Genomic DNA, 26,390 nt, shown 5'->3' with positions numbered 1-26,390 from the left:
AAAAGGATGAATGAACCATTTACCCCTCTCCCTTTGTTCTATTTCTGCTGCTGCAGACTGCAACACAGTCTGGCATTTGGTTCCAGGAAAAAAAATCTAAAGGAAGCAATTTTAGCAGAGTCAGGAGGATCTGCTTGAACAGCTCTAATATTGAACCTAACTGGCATGTTTTGACAAAGTTAAAAGTCTAATGACAAAATTTTGCTGAGCCTCTTAAGCAAGGCATGAAATCTATCGAGCAGCTCTGCTAGAAAAGATGCTCATGTTTCTACAAGCAAATGAGACCAATATCCAGATTATTAAAGATCCTCCAAGTATTAATAAGTACTAAATTCTGGAAAGATTAGTGAAGTCTCTCTTGCATGATGTTGGTAAATGTTATTGTCTATATTGATGTATATTTGTGTTTAAGGGGTACAGCAGCCTCAAGTGACTGCCTGAAGTGCCATTTTTAATTGGCCAATATTATATCCAGTGTGAAGCCCTCAATGCACCCTGTGCTCAGGCATTGCTTCTGCCCTGGCTTAAGGAAAGGCAGGTCATAAACAGAATGAATTAATACAGGCCAAGAAAGATGCTTATCCTTCTCCCTCTTACTACTCTTGTGAGCTGAGGCTGGACTCCTGACAGCTGCAGCCCTGTGCTACCCCACAGCACAGGAACCTGCTCTGCTCCTGCCCTCACCTTCCTGACCTTCCCCTTCTTTCTCTCCTGATCTTCCCTTTGTCCTCTTCTCCAGTCAGTTTCCAATTGGAGCTACAGTAGAGTATTTGGGCCCAATTTTCCACCAATCCTGCCCATTTTTTTGTGATGCAATCGTATTTGTTTGTGCCACCAGCACTCCTGTCCTTGGTTGGTGGAACTGTCCTTCAAGTTATGTGGGTGAAACATTACCCAGTAGCCCAGTGCTAAAAGGGGGCTCCAGTCCTGCCTGTGTGCTGAGAAACACGGGTGATGTTGGCCATGGAACCACTTGTTTGTTGTGCCCACAGTGACAGAGACCACGCTTGACACAGCATGATTATTTCCTAATTGTCATCATATTTATTATTTTATTGTCAGTGGCTCATAACCCACTAATGTCAGCTGGGTTTTATTCTCACACCACACACACCTGCTAACACACAGCTTCTCTTCATCCAGATTTTTTTTTTTTTAACAACTGGAACAAACCAGGATGCCCATTCAAAGAACTGTTCTTTACTAGCAGAGCTAAAGGTAAGGGCTTGCAGCATGGTACAAGCTTGTGTAAGGTTTGCATATTCCATGTTCCAACTAACAGCTGGAATGAGGTTCTGATGAGCCTTGTTTATCATTGTTAATGGCTGCCCCTGATTCACTACCCATAACCTGATATTAAATACCCTAAAAAGATATTTCCCTAGGTTGAGGCATGAACAGACTCATGGAATCTAAGATGTTTACTATAAGCTTTTTAAGAAGTTAACAACCCTGTCCAATCCTCTTTTCCCAGATGGAAATGAGAAGCCACAATAATCATAGAGGCTTATGATCCCATGGAATCCATCCTCAAGGTGGTACCAGGTCACTCGAACGCCATTGTCCTCCAGCCTCTTCTTGTACAACAAGCCATCGTCCCTCAGCACGTCGTACTCACAGGTCAGGATGAAAGATTCTGGCAGCTGGTGAACAACAGAGTCTTCAGCCAGCAGTGGGCACAGGTTGGGTTCACAGAATCTCTTCACTGTCTCATAAACTTCAGCTATAAAATCAGTGGGCCTAAGCGGCTTCACACCTCTGACCTTAAATTCCTCAGGGATGTTGTCTGGACTCACCCACTTCCTATACTTCAGCCTCATGTCTGGGGGAATATGAGAGCCCTCCAAGACCTCTTGCATGTGCAGTGCATCCCCATTGAGGTACAGCAAAGCAAAGAAAGCAGCTCGTTCCCGGAACAGCAGAGGGACCCCCCGATTCTGCTGGTAGGATGGTAAATTGAAGTCCAGGGCCTGAAGGCCTGGGTAGATGAGGATCTGAGCACGGAGCCTGGGCAGGTCTGACCTGCCTGCCAGGGTCTGGCTGACAGCAGCTGCCAGGTTGCCCCCAGCACTGTCCCCACAGACAGTGACCCGGGCAGGATCCACGCCGTAGTGCTGCAGGTGCTGCAGGAAGTGCTGGCTGGCGCTCAGACAGTCCTCGTAGGCAGCGGGGTATTTGTGCTCAGGGGCCAAACGGTACCTGGGACACGGAGACAAGGAGAAGGAAATGTCAGTAGCAGTAACCAGGAAATGGTCTCATATGCTGTTCTTCAGCCCTATCGTTTTGGGGTGGCTTGGTTCTAGGTAAGGGTCTTCAGTGCCTCCAAACAGCTGCTCCTCTGTTTGGGATTGCAGATAAACTGTAAATGGTGAGTTCAGTCACAAGGACTCACTGAAGCAGGATTGTCTCTGATTAACGATCTGAACAAGGAATTGAACAGTTCTTAGTGATGGTGAAAATTCCCTCTGTACTTCTGACAAGATTATTTAATAATTTTGTGCCTCTGCTTCCTAAGTGTAAAACGGGAGGATTTCAGTGTGATTATTCTCTTTTCCCATAGTTCCCAAATGCTTGGAGCATCTTATTACATGTCCATATGTTCAGCACGAGGAAGACTTTTTTCACCTAAGTTTTTAATTGGCTTTTATAGACTTACTTAGTGTGCCAAATATTTCCATTTGTATCTTTTCGGAGTATCTCTGGGATGAATAGTTAAGGGCTGCGAAATCTTCTTTATCACTATTTTTGTCTTTATGAACTTGACTGAATCCCATAGAAATTCCTGTGCCAAAAAAGAACATCTCCAACACCAGCACAGCTCTGCTGTGGTCCCACAGCCACAATAATCTCCCAACTACAGAACTGGGTAGTGTTCACTTACTGCACAGACACAACTACTGAGTCACTCTCCCTGGAGAGGTAGCGGCACACCTTTTCATAGGTATCTGCAAAAGAAATATTGTTGTTAGTGCTTCACTATTGCCCTCAGCTTTGAGACAGCCTAAGAAATGTCTGCTCCAAGCAGGCTTCAGACTTCATCTCAAATCACACGCTGAAACCACATCTTATTTCAATCTTCTAAAAAGATAAGAGTATTCTTTCTACACCACACAGTTCCTCCAGGAAGTTTCTTACCAAGGCTTCCAAACACCCAGCCTCCTCCATGGAAGAAGAGGATGCCTCTCCTTGGCCCATCCGAGGTAGCTTTAGGCTGATAAACCCTCACAGGTACTTCATTAAACTGCAGATCCTGGATAAAGAGCTTTGGATCCAACCCTAGTTTCCGCCCCTGTCGCACGTATCGGCCAAAAGTGATTTGGCTGCAAAGCCCAGTCTTCTCCAAAATCCTTCCCTGTTAAAGGTAAAAGACATTAAGGCATCTTTAAAAGTCTGGAGTTAGCCAGGGTATAAAAACTCTGCATTGTACTTACATCAAACTCATTTGGAGGAAATTTTAAAGAAACACAGAAACTCTGATTTGGAAATGAAACAATTTTCCCCAGTTCTCAGATCCTGCAGTCTATAGAAATATTTACTTGCACTATTCCAATCCAATGTCATTGTAACGTCACATCAGAAATTTTATAAAGATGAGCCAAAGTGGTTGTCTTGGAGTACATATTTTAATCATCAGCATCGTCCTGCACACATTTGTGGTCATTCTTATTTCATTTATACTTGATAACAACGAAATACCTTATGTGGAAACAGGTTTTCATTGCTGAAACTAATATCTATGAATTAGACCATAAAACTCAGTGAATTTGCAAATTGAAAGTGCTGAGCTGTGTTGTGCGAGCCAGTTACTGCTTTTTATTTGCACAACAGAGCTCCTGAGCAAAATGAAGTTCCTTCTTTTCCCAATGCTCTTGCAAGCTAGAATATAAATCTGAGGTAATAAGTGAAACAAGAAGCTGGGAATCAAACAGTTACCATTCAGTGGCTGAACAAGATCCCTCTTTTTAATGCCCAGTGAGTCTGTCTTGTCACCTGCCAGTGGGGTTCAGGATTGCTGGGCAGCTTTGTCAGTAAATTTAAAGAGGATGTAAATGGTTTAAGAATCTGTGTGGAGGAAAACAAAGTCTCTGTGATAGCAAGGGTGAGGTTTGTGGCTAAAGAAATGACAAAACTAAAGATTTTAAGAAATTCAAAGCAAAGTAAGAGATGCAGAGCTGAGGAGGGCTCTAATGCCGTTTATGCAACGCTGCCAAAGAGTCCAGGGATTAAGTAAAGCAGCCCTAACCGGATTGTGTGCCATAAATGTCAGCCGTGGCAGGAGCAGCTGAAGGGCTGCAGCACTTTTGTGCAAGGTGATTTCCCCTGAAGGTGCGGGCAGTTATCACGCAAAACCCCAGCCCAGCCCTGAATTCGAGGCTGCCATCAGCCGCTCGCAATCTCCGCTAACCCGGCCCAGGCCCGGCTCGGAACCGGGAACGGGGTTTGCCCGCGACATGGGCAGTGCTCCCCGCGGTAGCCGCACCGGGGTGCCCGGGACAGCATCCTCGATCGGGAGGTGCCCAGGAAAGCATCCTCGACCGGGGGGTGCCCGGGACAGCATCCTCGACCAGGGGTGCCCGGGACAGCATCCTCGACCAGGGGTGCCCGGGACAGCATCCTTGACCGGGGGATGCTCGGGACAGCATCCTCGACCAGGGGTGCCCGGGACAGCATCCTTGACCGGGGGTGCCCGGAACAGCATTCTCGCCCGGGGGGTGCCCGGGGCAGCATCCTCGAACGGGGGATATCGGGTGGAGGCGCCCGGATCGCGGGTGCCCTTGCAGTGTCCGGATCGGGAGATATCCCGGGGCAGAGCCCTATAGGGGGGCTCCCCGCATCCCCCCATCATGATGCGGCACCGCCAGCATCCCACGGGGACAGCGGGGACAGCGGATCCTGCCCCGGCTCCCCGTGTTTGTGCAACCACTGCCGCCCCCAGCCCGCGGGTCGCCCCGACGCCCCCTCGCCCCCCGCACGGCCACTCACCAGCGCGGCGGTGCCGAGCAGCAGGGTCAGCACCAGGCGCAGCTTGGCCGGCTGGTTCACCCCGGGCGGGATGTCGTAGCTGGGCAGGCCGAGCAGCACCGCGGCCGCCGCCAGCGCCGCCAGGGGCAGGAGCAGCAGCAGCAGCGCGGGCAGCAGCGCCATGGCCCGGCCGCGGCCCTGCGGGGCTCCCCCGGCAGCGCTCGGCAGAGCCGCGGCCCCGTCACGGGCCGAGTGCGGCCGCTCCGCAAAGCCGGCGCAGGGGTCATGGTGCGGGCGGCCGGGGGGAGCCGCGCGGAGCGGCCTGAGGCGCCGGCCGGGTAATCTCGGTTCAAGGAGGCCCGGCGTGACCTGCCCTGCGCGCGGTACCGGGGAACGGACGGGCCCGGCGCCGCCTCCCGCCGCCCCGGGCCGGCACGGCCCCCGCGCCCCCGGCCGGCTCGCCCGCAGCTCCGCCGTGCTCTGCCGGGGGAGGTGAGAGCAAGGGCGGGCTGCCCGTGCTCAGGGCAGGGAAATCTAAGGGAAGTCGGCATTTGTTTTTGTAAGTAGTTCTGGTTTTCTCAGCACTGAAGGATTTTTTCCCTTTTTTCCCTGAGGATTTCATTAGGACGAGGAGCAATGGGTATATACTAAAACACAAGTTTCACCCCAGCATGCGGAAGAATTTCTTTACATGGAAGGTGATGGAGCACTGGGACGGTGCCCAGGGAGGGTGTTGGTGAAGGGGCTCCTGGTGAGGGGGGCCTTGCCAGTGCTCCCAACTTTCTCTCATCCTTCTAAGGTTTCTGGGGTTTCTGGTTTTGTCTCCTTTAAAAGCATCCAGTCTCCCATTACTGGTACTTTCCCTCTCTGGAGACGTTCGAAGCACACCTGGATGTGTTCCTGCATCACCTGCTCCAGGTGACCCTGCCTTGGTGGGGGATTGCACTAGATGATCGCCAGAGATCATTCCCAACCCTCGCAATTCTGTGATTTTCATGTCCTCAGTCTGGCCGTTCTGAGTGTGCTCACTGCTGTTCTTCCTTGCTTTCATCAGCAGGGTGTAATGAAGCATCATGTCAGGGAAAGCACTGTCTCATCCTGTAAATAAAACTCAAGCCATGGAGTAAGCACAAATTGACAGATTCTAGCACAGAATCACAGTACAGATTCTGCAAAAGTTAATACTGGGGGACACTCTTTGGAAGAACATGAAAACATTTTCCTTCCTGTTCTCTCTTTAAGCTGTACCTTCCAGTACACACAGACCAAGAGCCCAGTTCACTGATCCTTCCTGCCTTTCTAAATCCTGATGTCAGCATTTCATCTCAACACTATATCCTACCCTCTGTGGGCATGCTGGAGACTTTCCAAAATTAAAAAGGACTTTATAGAGCTACAATTATTTCAAAATCAGAGCAGCCCTTACTTGCCTCCAGCTAGGTGTGCCCCATCAACTCTGGCCTTGCACTGCTACTTTTGCAGCCATGGAATATTTGCTCAATCTCCTCACTGAGATCTTGATCTCTGCCTCTTTGTCCAGAGTTTTTCCTCCCTCACTATCTACCTAGCTTATACTTTTTAGATAAATTAAGTCATGCTTTGGAGCTTATCAAAAGGACATCACAAATAAGCTGGCTGTAGTGAACGACATTTAATCCAAATCATTTCACATAGATAATTTGTATCGAAGTAAATAATTTAGTAATTAAAGACAAGGAATCAATCAGATGCCAATTTGAAAAAAAAACCACAGCACATAGAAAAAAATGTACTGTCTAAAGATTGAACTGTCAGAAGACTCACAAGGAAAAGATCTGTGTTAATTTGAAGTTCATGGATCTTAGAAATAGTATTTTACACATCAAAAGGTGTCACATTCTCGCAGAGCAGCACTACCTGAAGTGTGAGAGCCTAAGCAGAGTCATTAGTGGGAGAAGCATAAAGAGGGAGAGTTCTTTTTACAAGCCTTTTATAAATTCAACAACCCTGTCCAATCCTCTTTTCCCAGATGGAAATGACAAACCACAATAATCAAAGAGGTTTATGATCCCATGGAATCCATCCTCAAGGTGGTACCAGGTCACTCGAACGCCATTGTCCTCCAGCCTCTTCTTGTACAACAAGCCATCGTCCCTCAGCACGTCGTACTCGCAGGTCAGGATGAAAGATTCTGGCAGCTGCTGGATGATTGTGTCTTCAGCCAGCAGTGGGCACAGCGTGGGCTCACGGAGTCTTTTCACTTTCTCAAAAAGTCCAGGCTTGAACTCAGAGGGCTTGTGTGGTTTGTAGCCTCTGACCTTAAATTCCTCAGGGATGATGTCTGGACTCACCCACTTTTGATACTTCAGCCTCATGTCTGGGGGAATATGAGAGCCCTCCAAGACCTCTTCCAGATTTGATGTGTCCCCTTGTACATACTGCAAAGAATAGTAAACAGCTCGTTCCTGGAACAGCAGAGGGACCCCCCGATTCTGCTGGTAGGATGGTAAATTGAAGTCCAGGGCCTGAAGGCCTGGGTAGATGAGGATCTGAGCACGGAGCCTGGGCAGGTCTGACCTGCCTGCCAGGGTCTGGCTGACAGCAGCTGCCAGGTTGCCCCCAGCACTGTCCCCACAGACAGTGACCCGGGCAGGATCCACGCCGTAGTGCTGCAGGTGCTGCAGGAAGTGCTGGCTGGCGCTCAGACAGTCCTCGTAGGCAGCGGGGTATTTGTGCTCAGGGGCCAAACGGTACCTGGGACACAAACAGAAACAGCAAAAGTGTCACGGACATATTTTATGAAAAATCCTTTTGCTAAGATCTTTTCTCCTAAGAAGCTGAGAAGCCTCAGAAACGAAATGTAAACAATAATTATCTGCTCCTGTGAAGTGCAACAGGTGCATCTTTGATTGGTTTCATGTAGTTGTTTTTAATTACTGGCCAATCACAGTCCAGCTGTCTCAGACTCTCTGGTCAGTCACAAGATTTTATTGTCATTCCATTCCTTTCCTTTCAAACCTTCTGATGAAATCCTTTCTTCTATTCTTTTAGTATAGTTTTAGTATATAATTTTTTAAAATATAATATATGTGATAAAATAATAAATCAGCCTTCTGAAACATAAGGTCAAGATTCTCATCTCTTCCCTCATCCTAAGACCCCTGCGAACACCACCACACAAAAGTAACAGAAGGAAATGTCGTAAGTGTAAATACAAAATTTCTATAGCATCCTGGCTCTCCCTGTGTTGCACTAATTTTTCCCTCAGAAAAAAAATCTCATGAAGGTATTTTTATCTATTAAACATGTATTTGTCCAATGAGTAATCACAGAGAAGTGAGAGCCTTAGGATGGGGCTGCAAGAACATAGTGTGGTTGGGATATTCCGAGAGCAGCCCTGACCACAAATTAAGTGATGTAACTTCATTTTTTTCTTCTAGTGTAGACTGCTTCTGGTTTGTGGAATAACTAATTTAATCAATTTAACCTCACTGTTACTTAGGATATTTCATTTCTATAATTATTTTTTCTTTATTTAAATAACTGGGACAGTTATATTTTTCAGTATTACTGGTATTGATAGTACTAATTAGTAGTATTATTACTTACTAGCATTTGATTCTCACTGTTAGAAAGTTCCTTGAAGTTCACAAAGTAATTACACCTATTTAAATGGTTTGTCACCTTCCGAGTCAATTTATTAGTCATTTCTCAACACATTGGAACTCTCTTCTGGAAAGCATTCCTTGGTTTTGTGTGCTGCCAGCACAGATCTATGTTGGGATACACATGGACCTTACTGTGGGCTGTGTCTGCACTGTTAGCTGATGCAGCAGGGAGAGAAATGAAAAACAAACAGCCACATTGCAATTCTGTCTGGACACCTGGGATCCTGGGAAAATCATAGAAAATGCTGAGTTGGAAGGGACCCATGAGGATCATGGTGTCCAGGTCCTGATGAGGAGCATTCCCACCAGTTGCACATCCCTGCAGTGCTGAGGGGTAGCAAGAGGCAAAAAGGCTTCTCTGGGGCAGCTGGCTTAACTCACCCCACAGACACCACCAGCGCGCCGCTTTCCTCGGCAATGTACTGGCAGATCCTTTCATGGGAATCTGAAACACATCAAAGGATGCTTTACTGCCACAAATGGTCCAGTTCCCTTCATCCCTCTCCCCTCTCCCCCTGCTGCCACCTCCCTTTGCAGCGCTGGATGGGAAAGCCCTCCAGCAGCTGGAGGTTATATAACTTTTCTAATAAATTTTTAATTATTGTTTCAATTAATCATAACCAGTATATTAATTATGAGCAGTGTGCTATCTTAAATCACTTTTAGGCAGCATGTAGCTAACTTTCTTTATACAAACTATCATTGTTGACTTGATTGGGAAAATCACTGAAGCTTTTGAAAGTTTTGCCGAACTAACCCTGATATGCTTCAAAGAACAAGGTCTGGGAGAGGGTACGTATTGTTGAAATTGGATACAAGAAGGGCAGAATTTATGGACTACAAGGCCATTTCATAGAAACCAGAACATAAAGCAGCAGCTAACAAAAGTATGTTGGAAAATCCCTACCAGAGGAAAAATACACTAAAAAGACTAAAGAGGACAGAATACCAATTCATGAAAGAGAATTAAGTCATTTATGCTAAAGCAACGCCCGCCTGGCTGACAGGGACAGTGCCGGGGTGCTGAGGCGGTGGAGTTGGGGCCGGGGCCGTACCGAGGCTGCAGCAGATCCAGCTGAAGCACCAGCTAACAAAAAATCCCTACCAGTGGAAAAATACACTAAAAACACTAAAGAGGATAGAATACCAATTCATGAAAGAGAATTAAGTAGTTTTTGCTAAAGCAACGCCCGCCTGGCTAACGGGGACAGTGGGCCGGCAGTGGAGTCGGGCCCGGGGCCGTACCGAGGTTGCAGCAGATCCAGCCGAAGCAGCAGCTAACAGAACTATGCTGGAAAATCCCTACCAGAGGAAAAATACACTAAAAAGACTAAAGAGGACAGAATACCAATTCATGAAAGAGAACTAAGTAATTCATGCTAAAGCAACGCCCGCCTGGCTAACAGGGACAGTGCCGGGGTGCTGAGGCGGCGGAGCTGGGCCCGGGCTGTACCGAGGCTGCAGCAGATCCAGCTGAAGCAGCAGCTAACAAAAATATGTTGGAAAATCCCTACCAGAGGGAAAATACACAAAAAAAGACTAAAGAGGACAGAATACCAATTCATGAAAGAGAATTAAGTAATTTAGAACAAACGGACATCAATTTCTTTGCTTGCTGAAAGTATATAAACCGGCGAAAAAGTTTTGCGTCAGTGTCGAGGCCGGAATTCTGTCGGCCACAAACGCACGGTGTGCACTAAAGCAATGCCCGCCTGGCTAACAGGGACAGTGGGCCGGCGGCAGAGCCGGGCTGGGGCCGTACCGAGGCTGCAGCAGATCCAGCCGCCGCCGTGGAACAGCAGCACGGCCGGTCGCGGGTGCGCGGAGGGCCCGCGGGGCCGGTACAGCCGCACGGGCACCCGCCCGAGCCGCGCCTCCTCCTGCCGCACCCCCGGGGCCGGGGCCGGCCTCCGCCCGGAGAACACGAGGCGCTTGATGGCCAGGCTGCTGCAGAGCTCTATCTTCTCAAAAATCCTGCCCTGTTAGGAGAGAGCGAGGATAGCCAGGGTGAGATGAGGGGAGAATGCGCACGGACAGCCCTGAGGGGGCAGCCGGGGAGGGGGAAGCAGGAGAAGGGAGAACAGTGTGAGGGGCAGCCGGTGAGGGGCAGCTGGAGAAGGGCAACTGGAGAAGGGTAACTGGTGAGGGGCAAATGGTGAGGGGCAAATAGTGAGGGGCAGATGCTGAGGGGCAAATGGTGAGGGGCACCAGGAAAAGGGAGAACCGTGTGAGGAGCAGCTGGTGAGGGACAGCTGGTGAGGGGCACCTGGAGAAGGGCAATTGGAGAGTGGCAACTGGTGAGGGGCAAATGGTGAGGGGCAGCTGGTGAGGGACACTCACTGAAGGGACACCTGGTGAGGGGAATTGGTGAAGGGGCTCCTGGAGAGTGAAGGGAATTGGTGATGGGGCTCCTGGAGAGTGAAGGGTGTTTGGTGAAGGGGCTCCTGGAGAGTGATGGGCAATTGGTGATGGGGCTCCTGCTGAGGGAGGCCTTGCCAGTGCTCCCAAGTGTCTCTTATCCCTCTAAAGTTTCTGGGGTTTCTGGTTTTGTCTCCTTTAAAAGCATCCAGTCTCCCATTACTGGTACTTCCATTACCCAGCCTCCCATGTTGCTGGAAAGTCCCAAGAATGGCCTAAAAAACACCATGTGTGCTTAGCTAAAGTGGAAATCAAAGCAATCTCACTTTTTATAAATATTTAATTTTAAATTTAATTAGGGAAGCTCAGCTGATAAAGCTTGGGCTCTAATGGTTGACTTAATCCTTACATAATAGGGAAAATCTGACTGAGGTCTAACAGAAATAATTTTCCAAATACTGTCCTCTCAAGTCAGCCCCCAGAAGAGAAAAGCCATCGTTTAAGCCTTGATAGAGCTGGCAGGATTCTGATATTTACGCATAGAATGAAATTAACATCTAACAACATCTAACAACTAATTTCATTCACGTAGAATGAAATTAACATCTAACAAGGTTTCTCACAGAAGTTGCAGCAGAGTTACTCACCAGAGTAGATGTAACAATCAAAACAGCAACAATAAGTCGAAGTTTTCCGGGATTGTTCACTCCAGGAGGGATGCTGCAATTGGCATACTCAGTTTGAATTGTTCTTATGATTGCTGATATGAATGAAGCAACAAAAATCACTAGCAGTATCACTGGCACTAGATAAAAAAATGCCATTTCATGTATCCAGAGGTGATGTGTCTTCACACCTATCTTTGAATTGGCTTTTTCAGGTAACAGCAAGGCCTGGAGCAGTCCCAGTTGCAAGAGATCTCTCAGGTGTTGCTCACTTTAAAGTCCTTGGAAATGTTTTGCAATGTGCCAGCAGGTATCACATTGGAGAAGAGTCAATGTGTTTAATTTCCTGTTTATCTTTATGGTAATTGTGGGACTGATAAAGGGTCTGCTATTAAATACGGAATTCTTGGATTGCGGATGATAACAGTGAGTGCTCAGAGACTGCAGCTGATTCCTGAATGAAGTTCTAGTCTATGACAGAGAGCCAGTGAATGTGGAGATTAAAATATCCCTTGCAGCTGATCTGCAGCCAGGACATTCACTTCCTGCATCGTGGGCATGCTTTACATGGTTTGGAATACATACCTTTAACAGGGACTTCTAGAAAAGAAAATGGGAAGAAGGGAGGGTTGGGGGGCAAAAGGTAAGTAACAGGCTCTGCAAAAGTGAATGCATCAGTCCTATATTGTTGTTAGATTATTTGAGGCTTGAAGCAGCCTTGGCTAGACCAGGTGTCCCTTTGGAATGAGATGAGCTTTAATGTTCCTTCCTACCCAAACCATTCTGTGATTCTAGGAATCTATTCAAGCACAAGAACAAGTTTTTCAGCATACATGTATGTTTGATAAACATAAGAAAACACTTAAAGCATTTTTCCCATTACAATTCCCATTGTAACTTAAACAAAGCTGTCAATGGAGTATTTCTGTTGGGAACAGTTGCATTTCTAAAAGGCAAGCTAGCTAATGTGACTTCATTTTTTTGAGTATAAAATACTGGTTACCTAGCCAGCAGACATCTTCTTCAAACTGGGACTCTTAAACTCAGGTGCTGTATGTAGCAGAGAGTGCAGGCTGTGCATTATAGCACTGTAGTGTCAGTGTCTTTCTCCTTTGCCAAAACACACACTTCTAGGAAGAATGAAATCATTGACTGTAATTGAATAAACCAGGTCAGACCAGATATTGGTCTTAAAATTTTACTGCATCTTTTCTATGTACTGAGAGAGCAGCATTGTACTGGACAAGTGTCTAGTCCAAACAGATGATTAAAATAGGCAGACTGCACATGGACTACTTCAAACAGCACTAAAAGAAACTATTCTTGAAATGTCTTTTATGGTGATCACACTGGCATAAATGCTTATTAATAAATTGTCCTATATGAACATCTTATATGGAATTTAGAAGCATAAAAGACCACAGAAATTTGGCAGTTCTTACAGAAACAAAGAAAAATGTTTCTATAAGCTTCTTAGAAAATTCACAATGCTGTCAAGGCCCCTTTTTCCTGCTGGAAATGACAACCAGCCACTATTAAATGAGTTTATGATCCCATGGAATCCATCCTCAAGGTGGTACCAGGTCACTCGAACGCCATTGTCCTCCAGCCTCTTCTTGTACAACAAGCCATCGTCCCTCAGCACGTCGTACTCGCAGGTCAGGATGAAAGATTCTGGCAGCTGCTGGATGATTGTGTCTTCAGCCAGCAGTGGGCACAGCGTGGGCTCACAGAATCTCTTCACTGTCTCAAAAACTTCAGTTGTGCAGTCAAGTAGCACACATGGTTTGTAGCCTCTGACCTTAAATTCCTTAGGGATGTTGTCTGGACTCACCCACTTTTGATATTTTAATTTAATATCTGGAGGAATATGGGAACCTTCCAAGACCTCTTCCAGTTTTGTTGCATTTCCATTCAGATACTGCAACATGTAGAAAGCAGCTCGTTCCCGGAACAGCAGAGGGACCCCCCGATTCTGCTGGTAGGATGGTAAATTGAAGTCCAGGGCCTGAAGGCCTGGGTAGATGAGGATCTGAGCACGGAGCCTGGGCAGGTCTGACCTGCCTGCCAGGGTCTGGCTGACAGCAGCTGCCAGGTTGCCCCCAGCACTGTCCCCACAGACAGTGACCCGGGCAGGATCCACGCCGTAGTGCTGCAGGTGCTGCAGGAAGTGCTGGCTGGCGCTCAGACAGTCCTCGTAGGCAGCGGGGTATTTGTGCTCAGGGGCCAAACGGTACCTGGGACACAGAGACAAGTGTAACAGAAGGAATTATGAGTTTTAAATGATTGCTAAAATCCTGGTTCCTGCAACCAGGAGCGCCCTGATTTCTGCAGGGTTTACTTGTCTCCTCTCCATAGGATTACCATCAATAAGATTAGGTGGTGCAGATTATTTTGTTATGAAAAATCTGTTTATGATGTCTCTTAGGTCTTTAACAACAAATGTAGGTTTTATTGAAAATCATTTAGTTACTTTCTGCTTCAGTTTTTAATAGGTTGGACACAAAAGACTTCTGGTTTGTATCTTTGTTACATATCTTGTTATCTGAACTATTATGCAAGAATTTTGATAATGTATTAGCTTGTCATTCACACTGTGCTTCTCTAAGCATCAAGCAGGCCTTCCTTGAATAAGTGTTAAGGAGATCACATAGCTTACAATCTCTTTACAATCAGTTTTGAATTTGGAATTTGAAAATATTCATTCAAAACTTCATTTTCCAGCTAGATATCCCAAATTGTAATTTGTGATGTAATCAGACAGTGAAAACAGCCCAAGTGAGTTTTCAGTGTCTCCAAACAACAGCAAATGAAGTTGTAAATCACATACTTGAGAAGTCCCACAGAGACATTTCTCTGAGGAAGATTGTTGCTATGACTGAGGGGACGGGAGGTGATATTTACACTGTAGGAAATAATCTCTCAGAATCAGCAGGAGCAAAAACTCACCCCACAGATACAACCACAGATTCACTTTCTCTGGCAATAAAGCGGCACAGCTCTTCGTGGGTCTCTGAAAGAGATTTGGTGGGGTTTGGGTTTAGTTTGGGGTGCATTTTCTCTCCAGAGAAGAGATGTTATCTATTGGAGAAATCAAAGAATTGCAAGAAGGAAATGCTCTCTACTTTTCCCTGCTGTTTCCTACAAAACTCTCAAGTTCTTTTATACCTCCTCATCTTCCTATTTCAGTATTTTTTTCCCTTATATCATTTTCCTGTAAGAAAAATCATATGATCCATGGCAGATGCCTTCTTCTGGCAGCAAGAATTATGAGATTGAACCTGTGATTATATTCAAAGCTTGCAACTGCTACAGATCAAGAAACAACCAACTTTACTTTTTATGAAGTATGTATTTCTTTAAGTGAAATATTTCTGGTAGATATCTTACCAAGACTTCCAAATACCCATCCTCCTCCATGAAAAAATAAAACTCCTCTCCTTTGGCTGGCAGATGGAGCCTTTGGCTGGTAAATCCTTACAGGCACTTTCTCAAACCACAGATCCTTGATGAAGAGCTTTGGGTCTGCCCCCAGAGTTTTTCTTCCTTGCACGTACCGCACAAAGCTCACCTGGGTGCAGATGCCAAAGTTTTCCAAAATCTTTCCCTGTTCAAAGGCAAAGAGAACAGAGAGCTCACTCAAGAGACCCTGTGTTTTCCAAAGGAAAGGAACTGTGTGAACAGTGAACTCACAGTGCCTAAGTCATGTGTTTTTAGGGCAGTAATAAACTAATGGAGTATTGTACAGGTATAGGAGAAAACTGAACAAGTTACAGCAGCATCAGGAGGGGTTATGAGAGAGTTACATGAACGAAGAACAGAACCCCAAACAGTGCAACATTAACAGACTGGGGAGATAGGATCCTCTGCTTCCTCAGCAGGTCCTTTACCTAACATTGAAAGCAAGTTTGGTTTTCACTGGTTATTCTATCCTCCCCCCCAAATGATGTGAAACCATAGCAAAAGATGATCATTCTGGTGCTGATTTTCATGGTACAGACACTTGCCCAAAGTAGAGTTGACTAAGTTAAAAATATGTTTGATAATTGCTTTTTGATGCATTTTCTAAGTCTCACTGATGTGTGCCATGCACTGACAAGAAGATCCTGACAAATTTAGTAGGAATGAACTTCTGTTCATTCTCTGTGCCACAGGGATATTCATGCCAGGTACCAGAAAATGAATACAAATCAGAGCTAGTGCTCCAACATAACTTTGCATAAATGAAAGGCATATCCTGTGTTTTGAAATGCATTGTTCAGCCATGCCAGTCAGTACTTTGGTCCTTAGGAATATTTGGATCAAGTTCATATTACTCAAGATTCTGTTATGAATATTTCTTATTAGCCAGCCACATTTGCATGGATTGTCAGTAGTGTCATAACTCTCAATATATTTATCTACAAAAAGCCTTTTTTTTCAGCGATTCCAGATATTTTATTAATATTCTCCATGCCTGATCTTGAGGAAAGATTTCTTGAAGAAACTAAGACATTTTGCAATGTATTGATTTTAATTTTTTACAGAAACTAGTCTTAGTGTCTCCAGTTGTATGATAAAATGATCTCTTCTTTTGTATTTGCTATTTTCCAAGCAGGAATGGAACAATACCAAGGATATTTTAACTTTTAGATTCAACTTGTTTGTTTTCTTTCACCCTGTGTTGCTTACATTGCAGCATACAATGCTGGTTTATGGTGGGCAGTGGATTGATGATTAAAAAAGAACTGGCTTTTCCAGCTGCTTAAGTGATGTCATCTCTTTCTAATTACAACTTCTGTGCAGCCAAAACATTAGAATATATATATCTGGAATTCTTTACTATGGTTGACCATAATCTAGAATATTTATGACAGAGAAATTTTTCCTCTTTGTTTTCCTTTTTAAATTTTAAATAGCTTGTATCTCTTTGCAGATATTCTATTAAATGAATTTAGTAAATATATGCACAACCTCTGTTACCTCCTGTCTAATGCCATGTCTCATCAGAGCATCACCTATCATTACATAGAAATACCTGTGATTCAGTGAGCTCCTCTGTCAGCAGAGCTCACCAGATGTTGAGTGCTGCTCTTGGAGACTGATTACCTTCCCACACATTTTACAGGCTGCTTCACCTGGAGAGGCTGGGCTGCTCAGAGCCCCTCATTCCATTAAATAATCCTGCTTAGCTGCTGCAGGAGTTATATATTCTGCTTTGGGCAGAAGAATTCCTTCAGCTCCTCTTGAGCAATGTTACCTAATTTTGTCACTCGTGTGACAGAAACTTTTCCTTCCCAAAGCCAATTCTGAAATGTTCAGCTTCTCACTTCACATTCAAAATAAATACAGAATTCTCATCCCCATGTCCACGAAAAGCTGGAAAGCACAGGCCAGAGACACCTGGTATAGTCTGAGCCAAGAATGGAAATACAAATGATCCAACATGGATAAACATTATAAATCCAATGATTTCTAGGTCAGCTGAAGTCAGGGCAGAAGCACAGTCAGACTTTCACACTCTGGTGTTAAGGCAGCATTTAGGTACCGCCTCAGGTAGAGCTGGGCAGGACTGGATTAGAGCAGTGCAGTGTCAGAACTCTGGCAAAAGTTTCTTTAGCACCACTCAGCTCAATAAAACATGCAGCATGACAGCAATGCCCTGCTCCCCTCTCTAGAACATAATGCCATGCAGGCTGCTAGCACAGTAGTAAGTTTAAAATCTGCAGGTTCTCTGTTCTTCCCCCAGAAATCACCTCAGGTTCACTTACCACCACAGCTGTGCATATTAAAATTATATGAATGATTCGGAGCTTTGCAGGCTGAGTCACTCCAGGAGGAATTTCTGAGTTGGAAAAATCAAAATTAATTGCCCCTATGACCAACAATATAAATGCAGCAAGAAAACCAGCTAAGAATAACACCAGCACTGTGAGTACAATTGCCATTTTGCTGAACTGCAGTGATCTGAGATGTCTTTGATTTGACTTTCCAATATATATTTGTCTTGTTACTTCCTGATTCTTTGTTTGCTCCAGTAAAAACCTTTCTCCTCCCTTTCACAAATACATTAGCAGGTATCTTTCCCTCTCCCACTTTCTTTCCCCCCCCATTCCTGTTATCTCACAAAAGATAAGTTGGTCAAAGTCCTTGATTTGTTAGTAGATCTATGCCAGCAGCATTTTGGAATTTTTGCAAGAAACCAGTACTTAGCTGGGAGAAGAGTGTTAGGAATGAACAGCATTAGTATTAAATTAGTTGGAGGTGGAAGATGGACAGAGGACATTTGTGTCTGTGGCACTATAAAACACTCATCTGAAGAGGTTCCTCAGGAGTGGGAACCTGCATGTGATGATTGTCCCTCAAAAGGGCCAAAGGGGTTGTCACCAGTGCTCTTTGGAAAGGTGCATTAGAAAATTCTGTGTTTACCCAAATCTCAGTTCTTTTTAGTATTTGTGCTCTCTTCTAACAGAAGAACATGCTTTTAAAAAGCCACAGGAGCCACAGGTTGACTTTAGCTTCATAATTAGGTGACCCTGTTGCAGGTAACTTTCAGTAACTCTACGTGCAACAAATACAGCTGAGAATGACTTAAGATAAGCAGTGAATAGAGTTCTGAATCAAACTGCTTTATCTGGTTCTTGCTGAGGAGTAGGATTGTGCTAATGTGGAGGAGGTGTATTTTAAATGATGCAAATAAATTAATTGTGAATCTAAGCCTGCAACTCTTCAAACAACTAGGTTGTCAGAACATTTAAATTGCAAATTCATGGGGAAAGAAAAGAGGTAAAAAATCTAAACTTATTAGGTAGCAATGTGGGGACTTGGGGTTTTTTTATGTGTTGTTGTAAAGTCAAATTATAAGTGATAGGGGGAAAAGTACCATGTTATTTTAGTTACAAAACTTTATAAAAATTTAGTTTCATATTGTTTCTCTAGTGTGAAGTTGAATGTTTTTAATAGGGCACATGGTCATCATAAAATAAATAAAATATTCTGAAGTTGAAGGAAATCTTGTTTCAAAAATCAGCAAAAGTCCAAATTTGAAAAAAAAAAATCATCCATCCAGCAGTGTTTGTGGATTTTCAGTTTGCATTGTGTTTTCACAGTTGTGTGGTTCTATCCAGTTGTTTGGTAGGTTAATTACTGACCACATCATAGATGTGACCAGGTAAAAGCAGCAGGATTGTGGTCTCTGCTTTTCTGAGTTGTGTTCTTCCTTTCACCACAGGAGGGGGGTTTCAGTTCTGTTCATTTGTCAGTATGTGTTTAGCAAATGTAACCCTCACTCATGTGTTTAGCAAATGTAACTCTCACTCTTATAACAGAAATATTTGCAGTGCAGGTTTTTATTTTGTGTTGTTGAAAGCATCACAGAATCACCATAACATTACAGTGATAATATAGATAAAATTGTGCTTCTCTGCCTTCTTTACATGGTTTTCAGATTTTTTTCAACACAGCAGAACAGGTAGCCTTGAGCATAAGATAATCTTGAAAGAAGAAAAGGATAATGGAAAAGTCTCATCTCTGCACTTCTCTGACATCCACACACTCATTGAAGTTCAGAGATTGCAGTTTGAGAATGAAGTTCCAAAATGAAACATCATTTCTCAGATCCCAAACAAAATCAAACTCATGCTAGTGCCAGTTTAGGATTTCTGCTCCAGACAGGAGCCTTCCTTTTGACTTCCCTGTTTCTGGAGCAGTGTAGTTTTTGTAGAGACTAAACCTGGAAATTAAATTCATGGCTGCAATTTCAGTATCTGCTGTAAGACTTCACAGTAGCTGAGTTCTCCACCGGATACCATCAATACCTCCTGTCTGTCACAAGGGCCAAAGCAGACCTCAGTTGTTGTCTTCAGCATTTCTGGGCTGTATCTTCATGGAGATTCTTGTCTCTTGCCTTCAGTGTGTGCCAGCCATGCAAGGATACTGGAATTGCTGTAGTTTTAGTGAAACAGGATGCCTTGCCTTTTTCATGTCGGTCTTACTGGTGTGTTTTTACAGGAATATTTTCTAGAATATTTATTATTATTATTTGGCCTAGAAAGTTCAAATAATCTTAACATTTGTTTGAGAGTCACTACAGAAGCAGAAATCAGAAACCACAAAATGCAGTCAGAATCCAAACCATAAATCAAAGGTGTTTATATCTCTTGCCAAGTATAAATTCATAGAGATACTGCATGACTTGCATCTTTCTTCTGAAAAATGCTTCTATAAACTGTTTATATAATTCACAATACTGTCCATGATCTTATTTCCAGATAAAAAGGAAAAAATCCCATAGCCAAAAAAGGCTAAAATTCCATGGAAGCCATTCTCACAATGATACCAGGTCACTGGAACACCATTTTCCTCTAGTCTCCTCTTGTATAACAGACCATCATCCCTCAACACATCAAACTCACAGGTCACAATCAAGGACTCAGGGAGCTGGCAAATAATGGAATCTTCGGCTAATAGTGGGGAAAATGTTAGTTCTAAAATTTCCTTGATAGCTTCATGGACTTCAGGCTTAAATGATGCAGGTTTTGGTGGTATGTAGCCCCTAACCTTAAATTCATCAGGAATAAGGTCAGCACTTACCCATTTCTTATACCGTTGTCTCATACTATCAGGAACATGGCAGTTTTGTAGAACATCTTTCCAAAATGTGGGTTTTTTGTTAAGGTAACGAAAACAGAAGTAGATGATCAGCTTCCGGGACAATATGGGGACAAAAGCGTTCTGCTGGTAGGAGGGCAAGTGGAAATCCAGCCCCTGGAGTCCTGGGTAAAGCAGGACCTGAGCACGCACTTTTGGCAGATCTCTATCATTCAGCAGTATTTGGCAAATAACTGTAGCAAAATTAGCCCCACAGCTGTCACCACTGATGATGATGAGACCAGGATCCACGTGATACTCTTCTAAATTCCTCATGAAGTATAAGGTGGCATTGAGACAGTCAAAATATTGCCCTGGGTAGGGATGTTCAGGAGCCAGACGGTACCTGAAAGGTCAAAGTGGGGTTACAAGCATTCAATTTGTGTTGTTTGCAGTTGCTGTGGTAGTTATGCAGACTTTACTTTTTTAATTTTAAAGATTATATTTGGGTTTAACAAATGTAGATTGGAAGGCCAAACTAATGATGCTACAGCTATTTTAGAATACTTTGCCTATAAACACATTCCTAAATTAAATGAAAAGTTTAAGTGAAAAATAGGGATGAGATCTAAAACAGTAAATATTTTCAGCATATTTTTCAGAAGAGTTTCAACTGAGAGCTGTATTCCCATAAATAATTCTATGCCAAAACAGCACTTACCCAACAGACACAACCACTGAGTTGCATTTTTTGGCCATATAGCGGCATACTCTTTCAAAGGCTCCTAGAGAGAAAGTTCAGCAGAAATGATGATTTGAAAATCAAATATCCTTTGAAATGAAAATACAGATCCCTGAACATGTGCTGCGTGGAAGGCACTGTGAGACTGATAAGGAGCTTGTGTTATGGAATGTGGTCTTTACACATTAGTCCATTTTCTGTTGGCCAGTGGCTCTCAGGGCATCACACAAGCATGTAAGGACGGTGATACTGGGGAAACCCAGAAATCTGTCTGATGTGGTCTCACATCTCCCTTGGTGGTCAACAGAAGGTGTCTCAGGAGAGTGTAAGCTGAGGACAAGCAGGAGTAAGGAGCATACAGGAATCTGAGGCTCAGGGTGCTCCTTTGAGACAGAAGCTGTTCTCTATACCTAATGCCCTTGATTAGCATTTCTTCTGTGAATTACCCAAACCACTTGTTAAGCCCATGATTTTAACCTTAACCATAACAGCTTTGTGCAAGGAGGAGCTCTCTCACTTGCTTATAAAGGTGTGAAGAGCCATTTCTAGTTGCTCCTTTTGTACCTGGCATTCACTGCTTCCACACGGTGGAATTCTTGTACTGTAAGAAATGGTGGATAAATCCTTCCCTGTTTAACGTCTCTTGCTTCTCATGATTTTGTAGTCACTTTGTGTATCTGTCCTTATGCACCTTTTGCAGCCTGAAGAGTCATAGTTCATTCACATATTCTCTGCACAGAAGCACTTTTCTCACCTAGGCAGCCTCTCCAAGTCTTTCCAGTACTGCTTTATCATTTTTGAGGAGTGGGAAACAGAACTGTAAGCTCTATACTGTATTTAGATACACCATGGATTTATTACAGTGGCATAAAAAAGTTTCCTGTTTTGTCTTTCCTTTCCTACTAATAATTGCTAGCCTTTTGTTTGCTTTTTGACTGCTACTGTGCACTATGGAAAGAATTTCAGGTAACTTCCTACCACAGTCCCAAGAGCTCCTTCCTGCTCCTGCTTGGAGTCCATTGCTTCATTTATAAGGTCAGAATGCTCTGTTCATCTGTTTGACTTCTCTACATGCCTTTTCTCCTGTCATTTTATTGTCTGATCCTCTGCTGTCACAAAGACATTCTGCAGTTTTTCAGCCATCCATTTATGACCCTCAAAGGATTTAATACCACATCACCCTGTTTGAATGAATCAATTGAATAAATTGATTAGCACTGCTCCCAGTACAGATCTCTTTATGGGAATCTCACAGAGACTTCCCATAACCCATCTTTTTCTGTCTTTCAATCAGCTGTAATCCAAATTAAAGACCTTCCCTCTTGTGTGATGGGTGTGTAGCCTCTTCAGGAGACTCTTCTGGAAATCAAAGTGTGTTTTAGGAACTCAGTCTCCTTTATTCATGTATTTGCTGACATCAACTTAAATTGATGAAACTGATAAAGAATGGGGTTAGATTAGATATTAGGAAGAAATTCTTCCCTGTGAGGGTGGTGAGGCCCTGGCTCAGGATGCCCAGAGCAGCTGTGGCTGCCCCATCCCTGGAAATGTTCAAGGCCAGGTAGGACAGGGCTTGGAACAGCCTGGGAATAGTGGAAGGTGTCCCTGCCCATGGTGGGGACTTGGAATGAGACTTAAAGTCCCTTCCACCCAAACTATTCAACAATTCTAGGATTTGTGAAGTATGACATCTATTTGAGGGATAAGCCATAGTTATCTGTCCACTGATTCTTTTCAGTGTAGCATCTGCTAATTTTCTCAAAGGCCTTCTGAAAGCTTGTCATCATGTTGTTTTCCTGTTATCAAACACCAAAAGGAATTGAAGCCAAAGGGCAGGTCCCACTCTCTGTGTCCAGGTATGGCTGTTACGTCAAGCTGTGCCACGTGAACAAGGACTCACTGTGCCACTTGTGGTGTGTTTTTTCCTTCCAGTGAAAGGAATTCACCTGTCACTGAGGTCACAGAGTGCCTGCCATCCCTGGAATCCTCACTGCCACCCAGACTAGCTCTAGACATGAGCCTGGCACTCCCCCCAGGCTCCTGTGCCCTGAGTACAGCAGGGTAGGTGATCTGTGCAGAGGAGAACCCATGGCACAGCAGTTATGTTGTGATTCCTGCATGGGGCTGAAGGATGCCAGGAAATTCAAGTCTGCCCAGTACAGTGCAGACCTACCCTTTGAAACAGTAAAGGATTCAAGCCCCTCAAATTGCACTGCCTGACCCCTGGAATGAAGTTCAGATTTCCATGTTAGGGGCCTTGGCTTGCAGAGAAGGCACTCGGAGCCTTAGCAGCTCAGAAGGAGATCCAGAGCTCAGGGAGCTGAACTCCCAGCTGCTGAGATGAGGGTTGTCTCCCTTTCTGGAAAAGAAATCAAGTATCCTCTGCCATGTCACCACAAAAATCAAACTTCCTCAAATTGCTCCTTCATTATTTATATTTTCCTTCATTTGGATTCCTTGTTTGCATGAATGGGAATTTATTTACAGATTTATTTTTTTTAATGTATTTAAATCCTTCCTTGGACCCATATTATAAATTTTATGTAAGACAGGGTAGTCTTAGTAGAGCAGCATCCCTCACTGAGAGCTGAGAGCAGGGTGAGGGATTTCTGGACCACAGGTCTCTTGCCCAAAGGAGGCAGACATGGGACTCCTTTAACACGAGACTTTGCATTCCACAAATACTTTCCAGTTTGTGCTGAGCAAAGACTGATGACACTGGGGAGGACAGGGCAGACATTGCCTGACACATGCCTGAAGGCAGAAATGTAAAGGTTTGGATTTGACTTGAAAAATAAAATTTGCCCATTTCTTACTAATGCTCCCAAATGTGCCAGCTCCTCCATGAAAATAGAGAATTCCTCTTCTTTTGCCAGTGGGTGGGCTTTTGGGCTGATAAATCCTCAAGGGTACCTCATCTACTGTGAGATCTTTGATAAGCAGTTTGGAATCTCTCCATGGAGGTATCCCATTGACCACTGCTCTCAGTATGGTTAAATCATTGCAGATCCCCAGCTTCTCCAAAATCTTTCCCTGTTGAAAAGAAAGAATTTGGAAGAAGAGGAGTAATGTTGGCTTGTTTCTGAACAGACAGCATTATTCTATGTACATGCAGTTCAATACAGGATACATCTAGGTATTCCTTTCATATTTCCATATGAAACAGCATAAAGTGGCTGCAGTTTGACTGAAAAATCTAAAGAAGCTTTTAAGATTAGTCATATTAATTTTATGAGTTAATTTACCATGTTTTGGATTCATATATCAATGCTTACAGGCTTCAGGAACATGAATTGCTTTTTTCTTTTTTTTCCCCTTAAGTAAGCCATTTTCCTCCTGCTCCCAAATATCCTACCTAAGCAAAAGTGAAATCCCCAGGTTAAGAAATTTAACTTACCACAACCATGGTTGTGATCATCAAGGAGTGGAAAAAACGAAGCTTTAGAGGTTGCTCAATTCCAGGTGGCAGTTCTGTCTTGAAAAAATCATATAATACAACCCCACAAAACAGTGCTGGTATTAAAGCAGGAGAAATAAAAAACGTTCCTATAATTGCTAAAATTGTAGAAACAGATGCCATTTCACTTCAAAACAGGAGTGAATGCTATAAAACTGGGTTAAGCTCTGTTTTCAAGTGCATCTAAGGTGTCCTCACAGAAGACTGAGTGCTCAGTTCATATGCAGAAATTAAATGTTTATTAATGTTGCAATGCAATGTAATGCAATTTTCTCCACCCTTCTTTTGCTAATGATATTATTCACAACACTTGTGTGCTTTCTTTATACCCTTTACAAAAGGTGGGATTCAAACTATAAGGAAGTGATTAATACTATGAGCTTTTCACTACTAACAAGGAGAAATAATTATTCAGAGGGGCCTTGTTTTGAAGATGGTATTTTTGGTTTGTAGTGGATTCATTTTGGATGGACATTTCTCCTGTCAGTGTTAAATTTTAGTGATGTGGGGCTACTTGCATTTGTCATCAAAGCATATATACACTTCTCTGAGAAGAAAAATACTCAAATCCACATTTTTATTAAACTCTGTTTCATAGGGGAATGCACTGACACATTCATGCTTTATTTTTGTTTAAATAAGAATATAATTGCTCTGTGTTTAAAATCAGTGCAAACCTGAATGTACACAAAGGTGTCTCCAGACACTTGAGGGCATGTTTGTAGATTGAAGCCACTGTTGCTGCTGGTAAAAGCTTTTTAGCAATTAACCCTCAGAGTTTCATATTCACTGTAATTCTTGTTTGCAGTTCAGTGTAGAGGCATTATGAATACATGTGTATTGTGAGGGATTGGTAACAGTTGGTGGCAGTTGTTTGGTGAAGTAATTTTTCTGGCTTGTGTTCTTCTTACTAGAATTACGTTTTCTACGTGATTTAAAATTTACATTTGCCAAACATTTTGTGCCTTGGCTTTTAAAGTGGAATTCCAGTCTGAAAACTGATTTAGTCTTTAGTTTCATTAGCACAATATTTAAATCAAAGCAACACTGACAGCTGATTTGCACAACATTGGCTTGTGAAGGTAAGGATGTGTGGGATGAAGCAATGTCATAAATTTGTGCCAAGGTTTGTGAAATAGGGAGATCATTAGAGTCTTTTCTGGGCTGAGATTGGCTGATTTGGAGCCTTTCCCTTCCACAGAGCACAAATTTAGGATACAAGTAGTTAAAATGTTAGACTGTAGAGTATTGAAGCCAAAGCCAGATACCCATGGCCAGTGCTCAGCTTGTCCTAAGCTCATCAGGTGTTCTCCCCAGGGCTCTGCAGCACAGCTGGGGCAGCCCAGTGCTGTTTGTGGTAATTCTAGAAATGTTTCCCTGTAGTGTGATGTTATAGCACAGCCTGTGGGGATTTGGCTTTGTTCTGCCATATCTTCCTGTAAGAACAGCACAGTTTACCTCAGTGCTTATTTCTGATGTCTGTGCCATCAGTCAAAATATCCTGAAATAAATTCTCACATGGTTATCAGCTCTGAATCTTGTCTTTCAGCATTCTTGATGATTTCTTATGTTTGAATCCTCAGAGGAGGCAATTTCTCTTCTTTCTAAAGAACCTTTAATCAAGAATTAAAAATTCTTAAAGGTACTTAGTACTTCAGTGGCAGTTAATGAAACTTTTAAAGGTGACCAAAGGCAATTAAACACCTGCTATTCATGTGATCAGATTATGAAAGCCTTATACCAAAGAGCACATGTCTGTCTGCTGTTACCTCTATGAGCTCTTGCTGACACAGTTTTGACACAAGATTTCTTCTCCTATTCAATGAGTCAGTAATTAATCAGCTTTAATCAAAACCAAAACACCTCACACATGCCACCTCTGTTTTGAAACCTTGATGGACCTGATAGAGTAGGAGGAAAATTGCTTTACTGTCTTTTTATTTAAAAATAAATTTACAAAGGGACAGTTTGGAGTTTTTTGGTCATTTGCT

General features: G+C 43.6%; 4 protein-coding genes across 4 annotated transcripts; all 4 read right to left on the bottom strand.

The window, feature by feature from the left end:
- Window positions 1-1,021: 1,021 nt before the first annotated feature.
- On the bottom strand, window positions 1,022-5,145 carry LOC136565382 (arylacetamide deacetylase-like 4). Its single transcript, XM_066563939.1, has 4 exons — window positions 4,984-5,145; window positions 3,136-3,352; window positions 2,882-2,945; window positions 1,022-2,199 (listed from the first exon to the last, which is right to left on the bottom strand). Exons 1-4 carry the CDS (start codon window positions 5,143-5,145, stop codon window positions 1,425-1,427), a joined length of 1,218 nt encoding a protein of 405 aa, XP_066420036.1. The 3' UTR covers window positions 1,022-1,424.
- A 1,775-nt stretch (window positions 5,146-6,920) lies between these two features.
- LOC136565469 (arylacetamide deacetylase-like 4) lies at window positions 6,921-11,791 on the bottom strand. The gene is made up of 4 exons (XM_066564069.1): window positions 11,615-11,791; window positions 10,372-10,588; window positions 8,991-9,054; window positions 6,921-7,695 (listed from the first exon to the last, which is right to left on the bottom strand). The coding sequence occupies exons 1-4, from the start codon at window positions 11,789-11,791 to the stop codon at window positions 6,921-6,923; spliced, it is 1,233 nt and encodes a 410-aa protein (XP_066420166.1).
- Window positions 11,792-13,094: 1,303 nt separating this feature from the next.
- Window positions 13,095-17,559, bottom strand: LOC136565572 (arylacetamide deacetylase-like 4). Its single transcript, XM_066564227.1, has 4 exons — window positions 17,383-17,559; window positions 15,023-15,239; window positions 14,582-14,645; window positions 13,095-13,869 (listed from the first exon to the last, which is right to left on the bottom strand). The coding sequence occupies exons 1-4, from the start codon at window positions 17,557-17,559 to the stop codon at window positions 13,095-13,097; spliced, it is 1,233 nt and encodes a 410-aa protein (XP_066420324.1).
- Window positions 17,560-19,831: 2,272 nt separating this feature from the next.
- LOC136565498 (arylacetamide deacetylase-like 4) lies at window positions 19,832-24,522 on the bottom strand. The gene is made up of 4 exons (XM_066564116.1): window positions 24,340-24,522; window positions 23,759-23,975; window positions 20,922-20,985; window positions 19,832-20,606 (listed from the first exon to the last, which is right to left on the bottom strand). The coding sequence occupies exons 1-4, from the start codon at window positions 24,520-24,522 to the stop codon at window positions 19,832-19,834; spliced, it is 1,239 nt and encodes a 412-aa protein (XP_066420213.1).
- Window positions 24,523-26,390: the final 1,868 nt, after the last annotated feature.

The sequence above is a fragment of the Molothrus aeneus genome, chromosome 21 (genome assembly GCF_037042795.1).
Source record: "Molothrus aeneus isolate 106 chromosome 21, BPBGC_Maene_1.0, whole genome shotgun sequence".
Lineage (NCBI taxonomy): Eukaryota > Metazoa > Chordata > Aves > Passeriformes > Icteridae > Molothrus > Molothrus aeneus.
This window is presented reverse-complemented; position numbering and strand designations above follow the sequence as displayed.